General features: G+C 41.8%; 1 protein-coding gene across 3 annotated transcripts in view; it reads left to right on the top strand.

Annotated features, from left to right (window-relative positions):
• LOC118858725 (multidrug and toxin extrusion protein 1-like) overlaps positions 1-19,655 on the top strand; it is a 73,281-nt gene that overhangs the window by 20,419 nt on the left and 33,207 nt on the right. For all 3 annotated transcript variants that reach the window (XM_036769330.1, XM_036769329.1, XM_036769331.1), the window contains 9 exons: positions 1,657-1,701; positions 4,276-4,373; positions 4,919-5,016; positions 6,812-6,925; positions 7,016-7,083; positions 14,849-14,957; positions 15,141-15,216; positions 17,074-17,143; positions 18,666-18,798. In XM_036769330.1, coding sequence (XP_036625225.1) covers positions 1,657-1,701; positions 4,276-4,373; positions 4,919-5,016; positions 6,812-6,925; positions 7,016-7,083; positions 14,849-14,957; positions 15,141-15,216; positions 17,074-17,143; positions 18,666-18,798 — 811 coding nt within the window. The remainder of the gene's footprint in view (positions 1-1,656; positions 1,702-4,275; positions 4,374-4,918; positions 5,017-6,811; positions 6,926-7,015; positions 7,084-14,848; positions 14,958-15,140; positions 15,217-17,073; positions 17,144-18,665; positions 18,799-19,655) is intronic.

Consider the following 19,655-nt stretch of genomic DNA (forward strand, 5'->3'; position numbering starts at 1 on the left):
CGACTCTTGGTGACCCCATTTAGGGTTTTCTTGGCAGAGATACTGGAGTGGTTTGCCATTTCCTTCCCCAGCTCATTTGATAGATGAGGAAACTGAGGCAAATAGGGTGAAGTGACTTGCCCAGGGTCATACAGCTAGTAAGTGTCTGAGGCTGGATTTGAACTCATGAAGATGAGTCTTCCGACTCCAGGCCCAGCTCTCTGTGGCACTATGGTGCCACCTAGCTACCCCTAGTTATAGTTCAACCTATACTGGGGGAAAAAAAAGTCATACCTAGCCAAGGGAACCATCCCTTCCCAGCTCATGTTCTGGTACACTGTAAGCACTTAATAAATGCTTACTGACTGGCAACAACTTGAAGACTTTCAGTGAGGAGGAATCTACTTTGGGAAAGCTCCCTTTGTTAGCAAGTTTTCACTGATAGCAGGCTGAAAACTGACCTCATCACAGCTTCCCCCCTCTTGCTCTGTGGAGCCCAAAAGGCTTGGTCTGATTCCCCCTTCCACCTTAGAGCCCCTTAAATACTCAGAGACAGCTGGAGTGTCAACCCTTTTCTCCAGACTGAACATCTCCCAGCTTCCTTCAACTGAGCCTCCCATGACTGGACACAGCCCTCTAGATGTGGTCTGATTAGGGCAGAGTGCTCCCCAGGCTTCCTTATTTCAGAAAGCTAAGCCTCTCTCTTAATGCCACTCAAGGTTACATTAGTGGTATTTTTCTTTATTTGGGAGACTTGTCCATCATGCTGCTGACTCTCATAGAACCTGCTGTTCACAAAAAACTCCAGATCCTTTTTTGGAATAAATGCTCCCTGTCATTGCCATCCTCATCCTATCTTTGTGAAGTGGTTTTTTTAAGCTGAGAATAAGACCTTATATTTATGCTTATTAGATTGAGTCCAATGCTGTAGCTTGTCGAGACCTTTATGCACCGTGATTATTGTCCTTTGTGTTAACTATCCCTCTGAGCCTTGTGCCAGCTACAAGATGGATGAGTCTGATGTTTATGCTTTTATCCAAATCATTGATAACAAATGTTCACCCATATGTGGCCAAGGACAGAACCCTGGGGCAGTCCGGTGGAGACCATTAACAACTGGGCTCTGAGTCTGGTTCCCTAACCAGTTCCAGTTCCATCAAATTTTATTAACATCCAATCCACCTCTTTCCGTATTGTCCTCAGGAATAATATTAAATATTTTACCGAATTATTTGTTAGGATCAGTAAACTATATCGATAATGCCCATATTCTAATTTAATAATAAGGCTGGTCTGCATGAGGCTGCTCCTGATTAAGTCATGTTGGGTGCTTTGAAATCACCACATCTGTTTTTTAGGCGTTGGCTACCCATTTCTTTAATGGTCTAGTCTAGAATTTTCCCAGAAGTCCCTAGTCTGTAGACTCTATTGTCATTCCTTTTTTGAAAACCAAGACAAGTTCACTTGGTTTTTATCCTCATCCCCCTAAACCTGCCACGCTTTCCCCATTTCTAGTCTGTCGAAGGTCATGGAGAAGTCTGCACAAGCATGTGGGCATCACAGATAAGCAGCTCCGCTAATCCACGCAGATGGGTGGTCAGGATTGAGCAGAGATTAAGTCACCTAGCTTGGAAAGAAATGAAATATTAACATTTACGTCTCTTTGTTTTCTCGTAGGCAGCCTTCCTTTACATACTGCAGGTTAAATATTTGCAGAACCAGGTAATGATCACTCATTTCCTTCCTCTAGGGGTACAGTGGGTATGTTTCCTTCTCTCTCTGAGAAAACTTTGGGCATCAGTCTCACACAGGGATCAGTGTGTTCTTAATTCAGAGAGTGCAGGGAAAATTCTGTTTTGGCATAGGAAACACTTAAAACACATCTCCCCATGTTTCTAGGTTCATAGATCCCAAACTGAATTGGAATTGATCTCAGAAATCATCTAGTCCAAGCCTTTCATTTCAGAGAAGAGGAAGCTAAGGCCCAGAGAAGTTGTTTAATTAAATTAATTAATAACCCAAAGTCACACAGGTAGTGAGGGGCAGAGCCTAGATCTCACTGGATCATAGACCTAGAATTGGAAGGTACTTCAGATACCATTTAGTCCAGGCCTTTTTTACAGATAAGGAAACTGAGTCATAGGGAAGTTAAGTGATTTATCCAAGATCACAGAGTCAGTAACTAGCAGAGCTCGGATTTGAACTCAGGGCCTGTAATACCAAATCCAGAGCTCTTTCCTCTGCCCCAGACACAATCTCTGACTACAAAGGGCTTAATATTTGGTAGTTATGTAAAAAAAATTGGACATCTGGCTCCTGAAAATTCCCCTGTTCACAGGGTCATAGGATTAGCACTTAAAGCCAATCTTACAGGTCAGTCAGCTCATTTTACAGGTTAGGAAACTAAGGCCCTGAGAGGTGAAGAATATTGCCCAAAGTGATGCAGGTAGTAAATGGCAGTCAGGATCTGAACTCGGGTCTTGTGACTTCAAATTCATCATTCTTTTCACTGCACCACATGGTCTCCTAGTGTGAGATATCAGCCCCATTTTATAAATGAGGCAGTGGGAGCCAGTATAGTCAAGTATTTTGTTCAGGGTCACTGAGCTAATGTGTGAACGGGGTTTGAATGCAGGCCTCCCGATTCTCAGGGAAACACCGTACCTTCCTGAGTCTTCTCTGTTTCTCCTAGGTAACTCCACTGTGCTCACTAATAAACACTATTATTTATATATGCCTATGTAGACATATATATATATATATATATGTGTGTGTGTGTGTGTGTATACATAGAAGTACATATGTGATATAATTAGTGAGCTGATTTCTCAGATCCCCAGATTGGGGTCTCACAGTTCCATAATTAGAAACGGCGATCTTTGGTGTCACACGTCATATTTGGGGTCACATAGGTGGGGTTCACACCTCCTGGTTGCTTCTCTACTTTCACAGGAGATTCCTTCTTTCTAGATTCCTGCCTCTGTCTCCATGTGGCCAGAATTCCATACTCCTCCCCTCTAGGAGAGGTAATGGGAATGAAAATCATCATGATAGCAGTTAAAAAAACCAAAAACAAACAAACCATGAGATTATGTCTTGACACTTATTCGACTGCCAGAAGCAGTTATACTACGAATGTGCACAATACCCGGCTGAACGTTATCAATGTAAATGGACAGTAACTTGTCCCAGGGCTGTTTGGATCTGAATCCCAGCATAGAAAAATGTAATTCTTTATTCTCTATTATTTAAGTAACAATTACTGACCAGTTTTTGAAGCACTCTACATATGTTTGGTTTTCGCTATACTCCTGAGAGGTCTATGGACTCCATTTTACAGATGTGGAAAAGAACTTTGGGGAGAAATTAAAAAAATAGTGGGAATATGGAATAAAATTCTTGATGGGAGAGAACCCACAGGGGAAGGCAGCCTCCACCAGTGGGAGGAGAAATAGCCCCATGTCTCATGATCACAGATCCTTCTAATTAGGGGCTAGAAATCTGAAACCTTGGAGCTGGAGAGGGAGACCGTCTAGGTCACTTTCTCCATTTTATAGAAGAGAAAGCTGAGGCTCAGAGAGGCCATTTCACATGACCTGCCTAACGTACATCATGGAGTAGGGACCAAGTGGAGACTAGAATCTGGGTCTCTTGACTTCTGAGTCCTATTCCTGGTTCTTTCTAATGCATCAACAGAGTTGGGAGCTTTAAAAAAATTTTTATTTATTTATTTTATTTTATTTTTATTTTATTTTATTTTATTTTATTTTATTTATTTATTTATTTATTTTATTTATTATTATTTAATTTATTTATTTATTTTATTTATTTTATTTTATTTATTTTATTTATTATTATTTTATTTATTTATTTATTTTCATTTTCAAATTCACTCCCTCCCTTCAAGATTTGGGAGCTTTTTTAAAAAATTATTTTTGTTTTCATTTTCAAATTCTTGCTTTCGCATTGGATAAGTCATTTGTAGAGGACCAGGGTTCAAGTCCTAGTTATTCCACTTATCACGTGCATGGCTCTAGGCACGTCATCTCATTTTTCTCCATTTCTCAGTTTCCCCATCTGTAAAATGCCAGGGTTGGACTAGATGACCTCTCAGGTCCCATCCAGCTCTAAATATGTGCCTCTAAAGTCTTCTGAATAGGTAAGAATCAGGTAAGATGATTAGAACTTTCTCGTTCTTTTAAAATTTGAAAAAAAAAAGAGAATTGTACTCCTAACATGTGTTTGGCACAGAGACAGTACTTTTAAAAATACTGAGTGGTTTTCTGCCTGTTTCAGGGAATAATACTTCCTCAGATTATTACGGGAGTGGTGGCCAACATCCTCAATGCACTCATTAACTACGTGCTTCTCCATCAACTGAGCTTGGGTGTGATGTGAGTCTAATTCAGTCTTTGAACAGGGAAAAGGAAAAAGGCTCACACTGCCCTGGGCTGCTGGACCTCAAGCAACCTTGGCATTGGTAACATGTACCCACCTATTTATACCTCCTTGTGCCAACTGAGGAAACATTTCAAGGGGTGGAAGGTTATACCTGCTTCCCCAGAAAAATTAACCTGTGGAAATAGCCTGTGGGAAGGATGTACTGCATAACATAGCAGAAAGGATGATCAGCTTGGAGTCGGGGGTCTTGGATCCAAAGCCTGGTTCCGCCACTTATTAGCTGTGTGACTTTGGACTAGTCACTTCCCTTTTCTGGGTTTTCATTTCCTCCTCCGTAAAATGACGGGCTTGGACCAGATAATCCAACTCTGAGAATTCTATGATTTTGAACTCTAGGGTCCTTTATAGTTCAAAGTCCTGTGATCCTAGTGATCAGTCCTCCTGCTGGCATATTGAAACTCCCTAGTTCACTGTAGGGGCTTGGCAATGCAGATGAGCAGATATCATACCACTACTCTGTCTTGTTCTTTCCTCCTAGGGGATCAGCACTGGCGAATACCATTTCCCAATTCACCCTGACCCTCCTCCTCTTTCTGTACATTCTCTGGAGAAAACTATACCGTGACACCTGGGAAGGTAATGCATGCCATAGTCCACTCCAAATTGTACACTTCTTGGAGGAGCTTAACATAGTGCCTGGCACATAGTAGTCACTTAATAAATGTTTATTGACTGATTGACTGACTAATGCCACATGATTCCACAAGGAAATTCTTGATCAAATTAGGTTCTGACCAGCATCTTATACCATACACCATAATAAACTCAAAATGATCCTGACCTGAATACTAAAAGTCATATCATAACAAAAAGTAGAGAGCCAGATCCAGCTATGGTCCTTGGGAGAATTCTTAACCAAACAAGGGATAGAAGTGATCAAAAAAGATAAAATAGCTAACTTTGATTACAAATGCATGGCACTTTTCTTGTGTGGTCATTTTATTTATTGAAAGGGGAAGAAAAAGTTTACCCCATTGGACCCTAAGAATCAATTTTAGTAATGTAGAACACAGGGTGTGACATTGACCCCCAACTCTCTCCAGGATCTCTCTTCCAGTACTGGGGCTGGCTCATTCACCCCGTATACCCCATACTCACACTGCAAGGTTCAGGGTGGTTCCCAAGTTGCTGTATTGCTACAACTCATTTTCAGTATTCTAGGGGTTCCCTGGTAGAGGGGAAGACATATGTCTAGTACTTACATTTGTTGTTCCTAAGATTCCAGTGGCATGATTTCCATTTAAACAAATCAGCTGAGATGATATCACTTACTTTTAATCATAAACCATTTACTGAGAAAAGGACAATTAGTAATCACAGCACAACATAACAATCCACCTATAAACCTAGGTCCCCCTCTTTGGGACAACGTACAGTGTCCATTGGGGAAAATGGACGCAAACTTATAGAAAGCTGGCAGTGACACACATGAGTAGGGAAACTTATAACTTTAGAATACAGGCCTTGATGTCCTTGGGCAGTATGGGGAAGCAGGAGCATTCCTCTTCTCTTCTCAGGCTGTGTAAGCAGTGTTAGGCTCCTTTAACAAACAGAAGCCTTATTAAGCCTGGGATCCTTAGAGCTTCTAAGGTCTGAAACCTAGCTATTCAGGTTTTCTCTCTGTTTTAAGGGCTTGCAAAAGGCAATATAAACAAGCCTATAAAGGATTTCCTCTCTTTAAGCCTACAAATAGGCCTGGAAAGCAAGGCCAGATCTTCAAACAGCAAAGGGTTCTGCTTTCTCCAGTCAGCTCCCAGCACAAGATTTTCCTCTGATCAGATCAGCTCACTGGAGCAGCTATAGTACCTCTCGGTCCCTAGTCAGTTAGGTGCAGTTAGGCTCATCTCAAAGTAACTGTTACTATCTCCTGTTCACTTTTTGGTTCTGTCAGCTTTTCAAATCCATCGCCATCAGGCTTCTAATTCTCTAGCTTCTCTTTCTTGATTCAAATCAACTTTTCCTCATATATAAGTGAAAAATCCCCAAATCTACATTTCTTATCAGATGTTATTGTCCCAGAGTTCCCAAACAGAAGTAAATTTCAAAATCCTACAAACCAGTCATATGTAAATTAACAGCTGGGAAAAATGCACTGCAGCTGTCTTTAACATCAGATAATTATTCTGCTTAAGGGGCTGCTTTCACTCAGGCATTCTTAGAACTTTCTGTGTTTCTACTCAACCTAATAAATACCCTTTTCCTGTCTTCAGTAAATAAAATTTCTACATGAAAAAAGGGGCTTTGGTGTATTCATGAAGTTGAAAAAGCTGCTGCATGAACAAAATTATTGCAGCTAGGATGAGAATAAAAGTTACTGATTGGGGAAACTGTTCTTTGTAGCGAAAGGAATTTCTTTGTCTTCTCCTTACAGGGTGGTCCCTTGAGTGCCTTCATGAGTGGGACTCCTTCCTTCACCTGGCCATTCCAAGCATGCTCATGCTCTGTATTGAGTGGTGGGCATATGAGATTGGGAGCTTCCTCAGCGGTCAGTGCAGGGACAGGTGATGCTGGAGGAGGACACATGGAGTGGGAAGGTGCCACTTAAGCCAGGGAGTAAATGGAATCTTTTCATCAGGTACCATCAGCATGGTGGAGCTGGGAGCCCAGTCTGTTGTCTATGAGCTGGCTACAATAGTGTACATGGTAAGGGGCCTAAGGATATGCAGTGCCATTTTGGTTAAAAGCTTTCCTTCCCGGTCACTGGAACTAAGAAGGACGGATGAGACGTCTCTGCATGTTCCATTGCTGGGATTGGCGGTGTGGGAGCCCTGCTAGTGCACTAGCATATTTTCAAAAATTATATAATCGTAGATAGGATATGAAAAGAAAATGTCATGCAGAAACCTTTCCATGTCGTTTTTGGCCTCGTTTTAGAATTAAAATCAAATCATAGGAGTGTAGATTTAGAACTAGAAAGGATCTCAGAGAACATCTGGTTTAGCCCTCTCATTTTACAAATGAGGAAACAGGCCCAGAGAGATTAAGCAACTTAGGGTCATAGATTTAGAATTGGAAGGAAGTGCAAAGGTCATCTGATCGAACCCCTATTTTACAGGTGAGGACACTAAGGAACAGGGACATGAAGTCATGCTCAGGGGCACATGTGTATTAAGTAGCAGAGCCAGATTTTCAGTCCAGATATATCTCTCCTGGGCAGCTAGGGGGTGCCATAGTGCACAGAGCACCAGGCCTGGAGTCAGGAAGATTCATCTTCCTAAATTCAAATCGAGCCTCAGACACTTACTAGCTCTGTGACCCTGGGCAAGTCACTTCACCCTGTTTGCCTTAGTTTCCTCATCTGTCAAATGCGCTAGAGGAGGAAATGTCAGACTACTACAGTATCTTTCCCAAGAAAACTCCAAAAGGGGTCATGAAGAGTCGCATATGACTCAACAACAACAACAGTATAGAGGAAAAGGAATTTGTTGAGCTGTTGACTTTGAGGCGGCTAAGGGGTAAAGAGCAGAGGTATCAGACAGGAGGATGGCGCCAGAACCAGATTAAAATCTAATTTGGGGATATTTAACAAAATAAATAAAAAATACAGCAGAACATAATATTAATATGTTATTTTCGAAGGGATCCTTTGTAGGCTTTAGTGGCCCAGATTCTACTTGAGTTTGATGCCACTGGTGAGAAGATAGAATGCCAGACTAGAGACAGGAAGACCTGAGTTCACATTCTAGATCAGAGACTTACTAGCTAGGTGGCCCTGGGCAAATCACATCACTTCCCAGTCTCAGTTCCCCCATTTGTAAAGTGAGGATGCACCTGAGTCGTGGGATTGTTTGGAGGATCAAATGAGGGAACATATGTATAGCGCTTTGCAAATCTTAAAGCACTGTAGAAATGCCACCTATCCTTATCATTACTACTAATTATTCTCACTATTATTAAGATGTTAAGGAACACGCTTAGACACTTAAGAGAAGAATCTATTTTCTAGACCTTTGCTGCCTGTAACTTCACTGGTAATGAGAAACCAGTGGAAAGCCAGAACTGGTTGAGCAGGTACTTCGGAATGCCAGGTACAAATCCTTTCTACCCAGGAGGTGGTGTTGTGTCTGGGGGGGGGGGTGGTAAATGGCCAGTCCTGGAGTCAGGAGGGACCTGGGTTTAAACCTTACCTCTGACACTTTTCTTTGTGATCTTAAAAGTCACTTAATTCTCTAAGCTTCTGATGGCTAAGATGGCCTCTGATATCTCTTCCTGCTCTAAAACTGTCATCCAGTAATCCTATGATTCTTTGAGCCTCAGTTCCCCCATCTGAAAAATGAAGATAATAATACCTTACTGAGACCAAAGCAGCTGTCAAGATGGCCTGAGTGGGTGGTGGGGTGGGATGGGAAAGGGAGGCATGGTCAGGTCTGGGCCCAGCTCAATATATAGTAGTAAGTTTGCACTTATTCAGCAATGTTCTGACTAGAGAATTTGGCAAAATGGCAAAACATATACAGCTAGACTTGTCAACCCATTTTTTGCATTTGATCCTTTAGGCATTTTATTTTAGAGCATGTCATTTATTTTATGTTAAAATTTTACTTATTTAAATTTATTGATTGATTTTAAATTTATTTTGCTTTCTATTTTAGAGCACATAATTCAATTTTAAAATTTTATTTATTTATTTAAAATTATTTATTTTAAACTTACTTTATTTTTAGAGTATGTAATTTTTTTTATTTTAAAATTGTATTTATCTATTTAAATATATTATTCATTTAAAATTTTTTATTTTAGAGTATATAATTTCACTTTTTCCATGCTTCAAGGACTTGTGATCTCATCAATATGAATAGCTCCCTTCCATAGCTCAGATGACAACCTATCTGTACCTTCTCACGCTATATAGCTCTTGTCTGTGACTTTCTATGTTTCTCTCTCTGTAGACCTTTTGACATTCTTAGGGTTCCCGTAGAGCGTGTGAGCTGTTCATCTCTCATCCTTTGCTTTTGATGACTGACCAGCCTACCCACCTTTCCTTCTTTTTCAAGATGTTTAAAACCCACAATACTAAGCTCTATCAACAAGCCTTTCCAGACTTCAGGCATTCATGGTGTTTGATCAGCTGACCCATACCCTACCCATCTAGTCTTATCTTTCTGTGCTCCCGCACATGGAGACCTGCTACAATATAGAATGCCTTTCTACTACCTTTCCATCAATCTAAAGGATAGGCTTTTTGAAAAATAATTTTATTAATGTCTTTTTTGTTATTATTCATTCATTTCACTCCTGTCCAACTCTTTGTGACCCCATTTGGGGTTTTCTTGGCAGAGATACTGGAGCAGTTTGCCATTTTCTTCTCTAGCTCATTTTACAGTTGAGGAAACTGAGGGACAGTTGAGTGATTTACCCAGAGTCACACAGCTAGTAAATGTCTGATGTCAGATTTGAACTTGGGAAGATGAGACTTCCTGACTTCAGGCCTTGCACTTTATCCACTGAGCCACCTAGCCACCCATCTTTTGTTTTCACGTTGCCTTTATTTCTGAATATATTTCTCTCCCCCCACCCTCCCACACATATGCCCAGTGAACCATCTCTTGTAATAAAAAAGACAAAAACACAAATCATCTCAACAAAACTAACACATCAATTTACTGTGAATAACTTAGCTCTTGTCAGTGATACAATGATCCAAGACAGTTCTGAAGGACTTTTGACGAAAGGTGCTGTCCATCTCCAGAGGAAGAACTGGTGGAGCCTGACTACAGATTTCCTTACTTTCTTTTTTGGTTATTTTTTTTTGTCTGTGTTTTCTTTCACAGCCTGGCTTACATGGACATGTGTTCTGTATAACTGCAAACATATGTAACTTATGTCAAACTGCTTGGGAGGAGAGAGAGAGAGAGAGAGAGAGAGAGAGAGAACTGGAACTCAAAATTTGAAAAAAAAAAAAAGAATGTTAAAATTGTTCTTACATATAATTGGGGGAAAAGTAAAATATTAAAATTACCCCCTAAAACTAACACATCAGCCAAAAGGAGGAAACCAAAGAGGAGGAAATGCATTTTTCTCATCTCTTCTTAAGAGACATAGTTCTGTTTACTTGTGTGTGTGTGTGTGTGTGTGCGTGCGCGCGCGCGTTCTATCAATTTACATTGCTGTGGTCACTGAGCATATTGTTTTCCTGTTTCCATTTACTTTTCTCTGCATCAGTTCATATGCCTTTCCATGCTTCTCTGAATTCTTCATATTCATCATTTCTTAAAATGATGTATGTAATATTCTATCTATTACATTCATTTACCACAGTTTGTTTAGCCATTCTCCAATCTATCCCCATATCCTTTGTTTCTCATTCTTTGCTAACACCAAAAAAATGCTTCTTAATATGACAAAAATATTTATTTGGGGAACCAAGAATCAGCTTTATACATAAAGAAGTAACATTAGTAGCTTTCCTATAGGAGCAGAGGTAAAACAGTATTATCTGCTCCCAGAATGACTATTTAACAAAATTTTAGAAATGTTATCTACAGAAATAAGACAAGGAGTAAATGCAACGATCAGAAAATAAGAAGTTAAAAATGTCTACTTCAGATCACATGGTGGTATGTTCAGAAAACCAGATAGCAAACTAAAACAATGTTTAAAAATTTTTAATTCAAAACTTTTAACATTTTTTTTAAAATTTTGAGTTCTAAATTCTCTCCTTCCCTCCTTCCCCTCCCCCTCCTGGAGAAGGCAAGCAATTTGATATAGATAGATTAAACATGCGCAGTCATGCAAAACATTTCCATATTAGCCATGTTGCAAAAAAAAAATACAGACCAACAAAACAAGAATAATAAGGAAAGTAAAAAAGGTATGCTTCAATCTGTGTTGAGATTGCACCAGTTCTTTCTCTGGAGGTGGATAGCATTTTTCATCATAAGTCCTTTGGAATTGTCTTAGATCATCACATTGCTGAGAATAGCTGAGTCATTTATAGTTGATTGTCATACAATGTTGCCATTACTGTGTACAATCTTCTCCTGGTTCTGCTCATTTCACTTTGCACCAATTCATGTCAGTCTTTCCAGATTTTTCTGAAAGCCTCCTGCTCATCATCATAAAACAATATTGATGATAAATACAATTGAACAAAAATGTATTAAATGTCTTGAGAATAAAAGTGTCAACATAAGCAGAAAAATTCCCTTTCCAGGATATTGTGAGCCAATGCTGCTACAGAAGGCAGAATCCGTTTACTCAAGAAAATTAGGCTAAGGATAAGGATGTGACAACATGTCTAATGTGGATGTATGTTTAATATGATTGCACATATATAGCCTATATCAGATTGCATGCCATCTTGAGGAGGGGGGAGGGGAGGAGGGAGAAAAAAACTGAAACTCAAAATCTTATAAAAAATTTTGAATGTTGAAAACTATCTTTACATGTGATAGAGAAAAATACTATTAAGTGGGAAGAATTTTTTAAAATATGAAAAAAAAGAATAAGGATGTGAATGTGGTCATAGCCAGAGATTTGATTATCATCAGTAGACATTGTCTAGTTCCAAAACAATCTCTCTCTGATAGACGGGATACATCTACAGCTTCTCTTAGGCTTAAGATGGTTCCACTGTACAACATAACCCACTTAATTGCAAAGAAAGCTACAAAAGTGGACAAGGGTCCACCAGTGATCCTAGCATTTTAATTTCCCTATTTCTATTGAGGGTAACTTAGTGATTTCATCACCTTTGTTTGTAACCTAGGAGTCAAGCCATTCCTCTCACTCATCACCCACCCCCATCCAACCCAGCTCCATCTTGTTGCTTAGGCCTTCCCAGAACCACTTTTTTCCATCACCTTCACTGTGCTCATGTGGCCACCACCCCAGTCCTAGCCCTCAACATCTCTCTTCTATTACAGTAGCCTCTTAATTGGCCTCCCTGTATCCTGGCTCTTCCCTGTCTAATCTGTTCTCCACTTGGCTGCCAGATTAATAGTCCTAAAGTGTAAGAATCTGCGAGATGTCCCTCCCAAAGTGACCTTATCATTCTCCTGCTCAGAAAGCTCTGATGACTCCTATTGCCCTAGGATGAAACTTAAATTCCTCTGTCTGATTTATAAAACCCTTCTGATTCTGGGCCCAGCCGAGTTTTCTAGGCTGATACTCTTCCCACTGCACTCTACTTTTCCATCATACTGGCCCGAATTCTTTTCTCAGTGTGGGATACTTCATTTCCCATCCTGATGCCTTTGCACAGGATGTCCCTCGTACCTGACATGTTCTCCTTCCTCTCTGTGGCCTCTTAGAATCCCTAGTTGCCTGAAAAGCTCAGCTGTGATGCCATCTCCTTTAAGAGGCCTGGGGCAAACAGGTGGCACAGGGGACAGAGCACCAGACCTGGAGTCAGGAAGACCTGAGTTTAAATCTGCCCTCAGACACTTCCTAGCTGGGTGACCCCTGGCAAGTCATTTAACTCTGTTGGCCTCAGTTTCCTCATCTGTCAAATGAGCTGGAAAAGGAAATGACAAACCACTCCAGTATCTTTGCCAGGAAAACCTCAAATGGGATCATGGAGAACCAAATATGACTGAAACAACTGAACAAAAATAAGTGGCTTTTCCTGATTCCTGTCCCCGTTACTATTTTTTGTGTGACTTGTAATTTCATTCCTTCCTTCCAGCGAGGAAATCCCTCTACCATTGCAGATCAGCAAATATTCTATAATTTATACTCTTAAAACAGTTGTTGGGCCACCAAGAAGTTTTTTTTAATTTAAATTTATTTATTTAACATATTTGGTTTTCAGCATTGATTTTTCACAAGTTTGAATTACAAATTTTCTCCCCATTTCTACCCTCCCCCCCACTCCAAGATGGCTTATATTCTGGTTGCCCTGTTCCCCAGTCAGCCCTCCCCTCTATCACCCCCCTCCCCTCTCATCCCCTTTTCCCTTCCTTTCTTGTAGGGCAAGATAAATTTCTATGCCCCATTGCCTGTGTATCATTTTTTAGTTGCATGCAAAAACTTTTTTTGTTTTTGAACATCTGATTTTAAAGCTTTGAGTTCCAAATTCTCTCCCCTCTTCCCTTCCCACCCACCCTCCCTAAGAAGTTGAGCAATTCAACCTAGGCCACACATGTATCATTATGTATAATCCTTCCACAATACTCATGTTGTGAAAGGCTAACTACATTTTGCTCCTTCCCAACCCATCCCGCTTTATTGAATTTTCTCCCTTGACCCTGTCCCCTTTCCAAAGTGTTTGTTTTGATTACCTCCACCCCCATCTGCCCTCCCCTCCATGGGTCACCAAGAAGTTAATGATTTGCCAGGATCACATCACTAGTATATGACAAGAGTTAGCATTTGAACCGAGGACTTCCTTACTCTGAAGCCAACTCTCGGCCCATTCACCACACAGCCCCTCTTTAGGTTTACCTCATATCTATTTTGTATCCACTTATCTTGATATATGTTGTCCCCCCCATGCCCCAATTTCATACTAACTCCTGGAGGACTAGGACTGTTTTGTCTTTGTGTGGGTATTTATAGTGTATACCATAGGTGCTTAATAAGTGCCTGTTAGATTGGATTGCTCAGCAGCCATTTTAACAACAACTACTCTGATACCATTACTGTAGTTGGTGGCAGAGGAGACAATGGCTAACGTTGATGTTAGGCTTTCCAGCTCGTGCAGTATTTTGCACACTTTATCTCATTTAATCCTCCCAGGTACCCTGCAAGGTGGGTAGTACAGGGTATATTATAGGTGAGGGAGCTGAGGATTTGTGTGGGAAGTGACTGGTGCAGGGTCATACTGCCAGAACACAGCAGAACTGAGATAGGAATGCAGGTCTTCTGATTTGGGATAGATTGAGAGCTGGAAAGGAATACGGATGCCAAGGCCCCCTTGGAGATCGTGTGCCTTGTCCAGGGTCACACAAGTCATCGATTTAGAGCTAGAAGGGACCTCAGAAGCCATCAGGTCCAACCCCCTCCGCCCCCGTTTTACAGATGAGGCAGCTGAGGCCTGTTCACTGAACATGCTCCGTGACTTGCTTGAGGTCCCAAAGGCAGCCTGTATCAGAGGCCTGACTCCAGCCCAGGCTTTCCTGCCTCTCTCTTTCCTATGCCACACCAGAGGGAGGGGGCATTTGGGAAGAAGTGACAGATTCATTGCTTCTCGTAGGATTATTCCAACAATGACTATTTCCAGCTTTTTTTTTTCATCTTTACTGGGGACCAGACTGTGCATCCCAGGAACCCAGAAACCTCCTGCTTATGGTAGGCTAGCCTCCCATCCACCCTCTGAGTTTATTTAGGAGATTCAAAGTTCTGCCATTGTCTGACTTTTAACTCACCAAATGGAAACCCTGCCGGGAGTCAAAGGTTCTTAAAAAGCTTGCTGTGTCCTTTGTCTCTTACTATTTTTTTTGGTGGGTGGGGGTTTTCTATTTTTCAGATCCCCACAGGATTCAGTGTGGCTGCCAGCGTTCACGTCGGAAACTCGCTGGGAGCAGGGGATATCGAGCAGGCCAAGATATCCTCGGCTATTTCTCTGCTGACCACAGGTGCTGGCTGGTGCATGTCTGTAGAATAACCCATCTCTCTCTCATCCTGGTTCCTTCCTGGAATTTTTTTGGAATTACTAGACAGAAATGCAATTGGTGAACACTTGCCCTCTCTCCCTCTCCAGGAGAGCCTTGCTATTCTCATGTACCAGGTGGTTTATTTTGCCCTCCTTTTTTCCATAGAAATGTTTGCGGTCACCTTGTGCATCATCCTTGCAAGCTGCAAAGATGTCGTTGGGTACATTTTCACTAGTGACAGGTGAGTACATGGATTTCCCACAGCAGAGTTCTTAACCTGAGTCCAGGTTGAGATTTCAGGGGTGTCCATGGACTTTTTTTTTAAACTTTGATAACAGTATTTCAATCTAATTGGCTTCCTTTGCAATTCGATATCTTTTATGCATTTAAAAACATTATTCTAAGATGGGTCCATTGACTTCGCTGGGCTGTCAGAAAGGCCTATGACACAAAAAAGGGGAAGACTCCCTGCCCTCTATAACAATGTATTCAGTTCTTTGAAAACAATTCTTGATAACAGATACCTCCTGACAAACGAATGCCTCCTTCTCCCCATCCAAGTACATTCCCAAAAATGTACCAAAGCACAACTAAGAACTTGGCTGGGACAAGCAGACTGTGTTTTCCATTGTTGTGGTTGGCTTTTCTTAGCATTTTCTTGCTGCCTTTTCTGGAGGCAGCGTGTGTGATGTAGTAGAGAACTCCGGCTTGAGAATCACGAAGACAAGAGTTCAGGTCTGGTTCTGAGACATCTTGGCTGTGTGTCCTTGAACGCTCAGCTCAAATGCTTCCCACATAACCCTCTAAGATCATAAGTCACAGAATGATTGCTGATCTGCATTGGTAGAGATTTCCTCCCCAGAAAATCAGATCTTTCTGACTCTTAAGTCTAGCCCACTCCCACCGTAACTCACTGCCTCTCTTGAATTTCCCAAAAGCACCTGCTTTGGGCCTCATATACTTGGCTGGGGAATGGGTTGGTTGTGTTAGTCAGATCTCTGATTTCATAGTCAGAGGTATGAGGAGCTTCCAGTGTGGAAATCCCTCTCTGAGGGCAGGTCAACACCTGCTTTGAAGGCTGAATGACTTACCCAGAGTTATAAAGGCAGAGTGGGACATGAACCCAGCATAGTCAGCCAACAAGCATTCGTTACTTGCTATGTGCCAGGTAACTATGCTAAGTACCAGAGATACAAAGAAAGGCCTGCCCTCAGGGTGCTCATATTCTAAAGGGGGAGACATGTATACATATGGGAGAAGGGAAGACAAGGATTGAGAGGGATCTTTGGAGAGCTCTTTAGCTGAATAATGAGGTCAGAAGCCAGAAAGGAAGCAGAGGCCTGCTTACAGACCGCCTTCTCAAGGTATTGAGACACAGAAGGGAGAAAGACATCAGACAATTTGCCTGGTCAAGGGAGGATTTTTTGAAGATGGAGAAGACATGGAAGTGTTTGTAGGCAGCAGGGAAGCAGTCAGGAGGTGATGAGTGACTGTAGATTGGTGACTCAAGGCCACCTCTGTCATGCTGCTTCTCACTGGTGATAATGACCAAAAAAAATCCCCTAAGGGGCTTGTACTCTACAGGGGTACAAAAGATGATCATATACACAAGCAAGTAAATACAAAGTTTTCTTTCTTATAAGGGAAGACTCTCTGGGTGGTACCATTTTGTTGTTGTTCAGTTGTTTTCAATCATGTTTGACTTGTGGTGATCCTGTTTGGGGTTTTCTTGGCAAAGAAACTGGGGTAGCTGGCCATTTCCTTCTCCAGCTAATTTTACAAATGAGGAAACCGAGGCAAACAGGGTGAGGTGACTTGCCCAGTAATTGTGTCTAAAGTCGGATTTGAACTCAGGAAGATGAGTCTTCCTGACTTCAGGCCCAGCACTCTCCATCCACTGAGCCACCTAGCTGTCCCAAAGGTGGGACCTGCTTGGGGCAGGTGGAGGAGGTGGGATGTTTTTTTAAAAAAGGCATAAAAAAGACTTTTCAAAGAGTGCATCTTTATAGGGATGTGCTCACCGTTACCCTGAGAGCCCAGTATGGACCTTGGAGCTTGTAGTTCTCACTAAGCTCTTGGCTCTTTCTTTTCCTAACAGAGAGATTGTCACCCTGGTCTCCAAGGTCATTCCCATCTATGCCTCCTCCCATCTTTTTGATGGCTTTGCTGTAAGTATGCTGCAGGATCGTCCTGGGATTTTTTTCTTCTTTTTTTTTTTTTTTTGGAGGGGGGAAGGCAGGGCAATTGGGATTAAGTGACTTGCCCAAGGTCACTCAGCTAGTAAGTGTGTCAAGTGTCTGAGGCCAGATTTGAACTCCTGACTTCAGGGCCGGTGCTGTACTCACTGCACCACTTAGCTGCCCCCCGGACTTTTTTTCTGGTGGATTTTTCTTTTTCTTTTTTTTTCCGATTGCATCAAGGAGAGGAGAAGGGCTGGGAGGGCCCATCCCTGCAGAAGGTTTTCATTCTGGTTAGATCAATAGGTGTTCTGAATGCAGTACTGAGTCTTGGCATTGGTATGAGGTTATGAATTAAAACTTTGAAAGATTTAGGACCATAGAATCATAGATCTGGGGCTGGAAGGGACCTCAGAGGCCATATTGTCCAAGTTGAGTAGTTTACCTAATAAATCATAGATCACAGAATCAGGGCTAGAAACAGGAAGAACCCCAGAACCTGCCTTGTCCAACCCCCTAGTCTTCCAGTTCGGGAAACAGGCCAACACAGTTAAGTGACTTTCTTAGGGTCGCATGGGTAGTAAGCATCAGAAGCTTGATGCAAACAGATTTTAATGTGTCTGAGGTTGGCTTTTTATCATTATGCCACATTGCTTCCCACATATATTTATAGAAAATAATATTACACAGTATTTTTACTTTTATTTTATTTATTTGTTTATTTGTTTTATCTTTTATTTTTATTCATTCATTATTTATCTCTTTTATCCATTCATTCACTCATTTATTTATCTCTCATTTATTTGTTCATTCATTATTCATTTATTTCTTCACTTGCTTGCTTATTTATTTATTATTACAGTATCTTTACAGCCCCCTCAGAAAAATACACGCTACTCAGCTGCTTGGTTGCTTCTCCTACCCTTGCCCCTAGCTCTGGATCTGTGTAATTTCCAAGGTCCTTGCCAATGCTAAAGCTACGATTCTGTCTTTCTCCTTTTTTTTGGTTTACACCTGCGATTTCACAGAAGGGAGCTCCCAATGAGGACATTCCCTCTACCAACATATATCAATACTTGCTGTGTAATTTACAGTATCAGAAAATTGCACTAAGAGGGTAACTGATTTGCACAGGGTCACACAGTCAATCTGTGCCAAGGGGTAGGATTTGAACTCAGGACTTCTTGACCCTGAAGCTAGTTCTCTAAGCTGTGGTTGCTCTCCATAATTCTCATTATCTGATTAAAAATACCATGTGCTGTATATGGAGAGGCAGCAATGATGTAGTGGATAAAGAGCTGGCCTCAAAGCCAGAAAGACCTGGCCTCAAGTCCTGTCTCTGATACACCAGGGTGCTGGGCAGCCCTCTAAGGCTAGATGCTGTGATCTGCATTAGTGGAGGGAGTTTCCTCGCATCAAAGTTCCCCACACTGATGAAATCCCAGCTCCAGCCCCTATCGCCGCACCTGCTAATTACAAACAGTACTTGCTAAAATAGCGTTCTGCCTGACAGTGTACGTGCGGTGGGATTCTAAGAGGATCGGGCAATCAGAAGATTGGGGCCATCTTGAATGCCATTGGCTTTTATGTCATCGGCCTCCCCATCGGAATCTCGCTGATGTTTGCGGCCAACCTCGGGGTGATAGGTAAGTGACAACTCCCTGCGCCTCAGAATTGTCATGGTTTGTGAGTAGTAAAACATCACCAAAGGGATGATGGCATCTCAGGGGTAACAGTTGGGAAAAAAAAAAGTGAATTAGCCGTAGAAGTTTGCCAAGAGAGCTGGCATTTACGTGGCGCGTTCAAGTTTGAAGAGCGCTTTGCAAACATTACCTCATTCTGTCCTCAATAACCCACGAGGCAGGTGCTATTATTATCCATATATTACAGATGAGGAAACTGAGGCAGAGGTTAAGTGACTTACTCAGGGTCACCCAGCTAGTAAGTGCGTGAGGCCAGATCTGGACTCAGATCTTCCTGACTCCAGGCCTGACGCTGCATCCACTGCACCACCTCGCTGCCTCTAGATGAGGTGGTCATCGAAGACTCTGGTGTCTCTCATAAGGATGGCTCATATCTCTGCAGAAGTGAAGGATTATGTAACGTTGCAATAACCCTTTGGGATAGATGGTGCAAATACTACACCGGGGCTGCTAGGTGGTGCCAGAGTGCACGGAGCGCTGAGCCTGGAGTCAGGAAGATCCGACTTCAAAAGTGACCTCAGACGCTTACTAGCTGTGTGACCCTGGATGAGTCATTTCTGATTGCCTCAGTTTCCTCTTCTGTAAAATGGGGATAATAATAGGGTTGTTGGAAGACTCAAACGGGATGATTCTTGTAAAGCACTCAGCGTGGTGACTGGCACATAGTAGGTGCTTAATAAATGTTAGCTCTTACTTTTTTTTATTATTATTATTAATTACTTCCTCATTTCACAAAAACTGAGGCTCAGCCGACCCCTCCCCAAATCACCCGGCTGAAGCATTAGAAGGAGGATTCCTGT

Source organism: Trichosurus vulpecula, chromosome 7 (genome assembly GCF_011100635.1).
Source record: "Trichosurus vulpecula isolate mTriVul1 chromosome 7, mTriVul1.pri, whole genome shotgun sequence".
In the NCBI taxonomy this organism is placed as follows: domain Eukaryota; kingdom Metazoa; phylum Chordata; class Mammalia; order Diprotodontia; family Phalangeridae; genus Trichosurus; species Trichosurus vulpecula.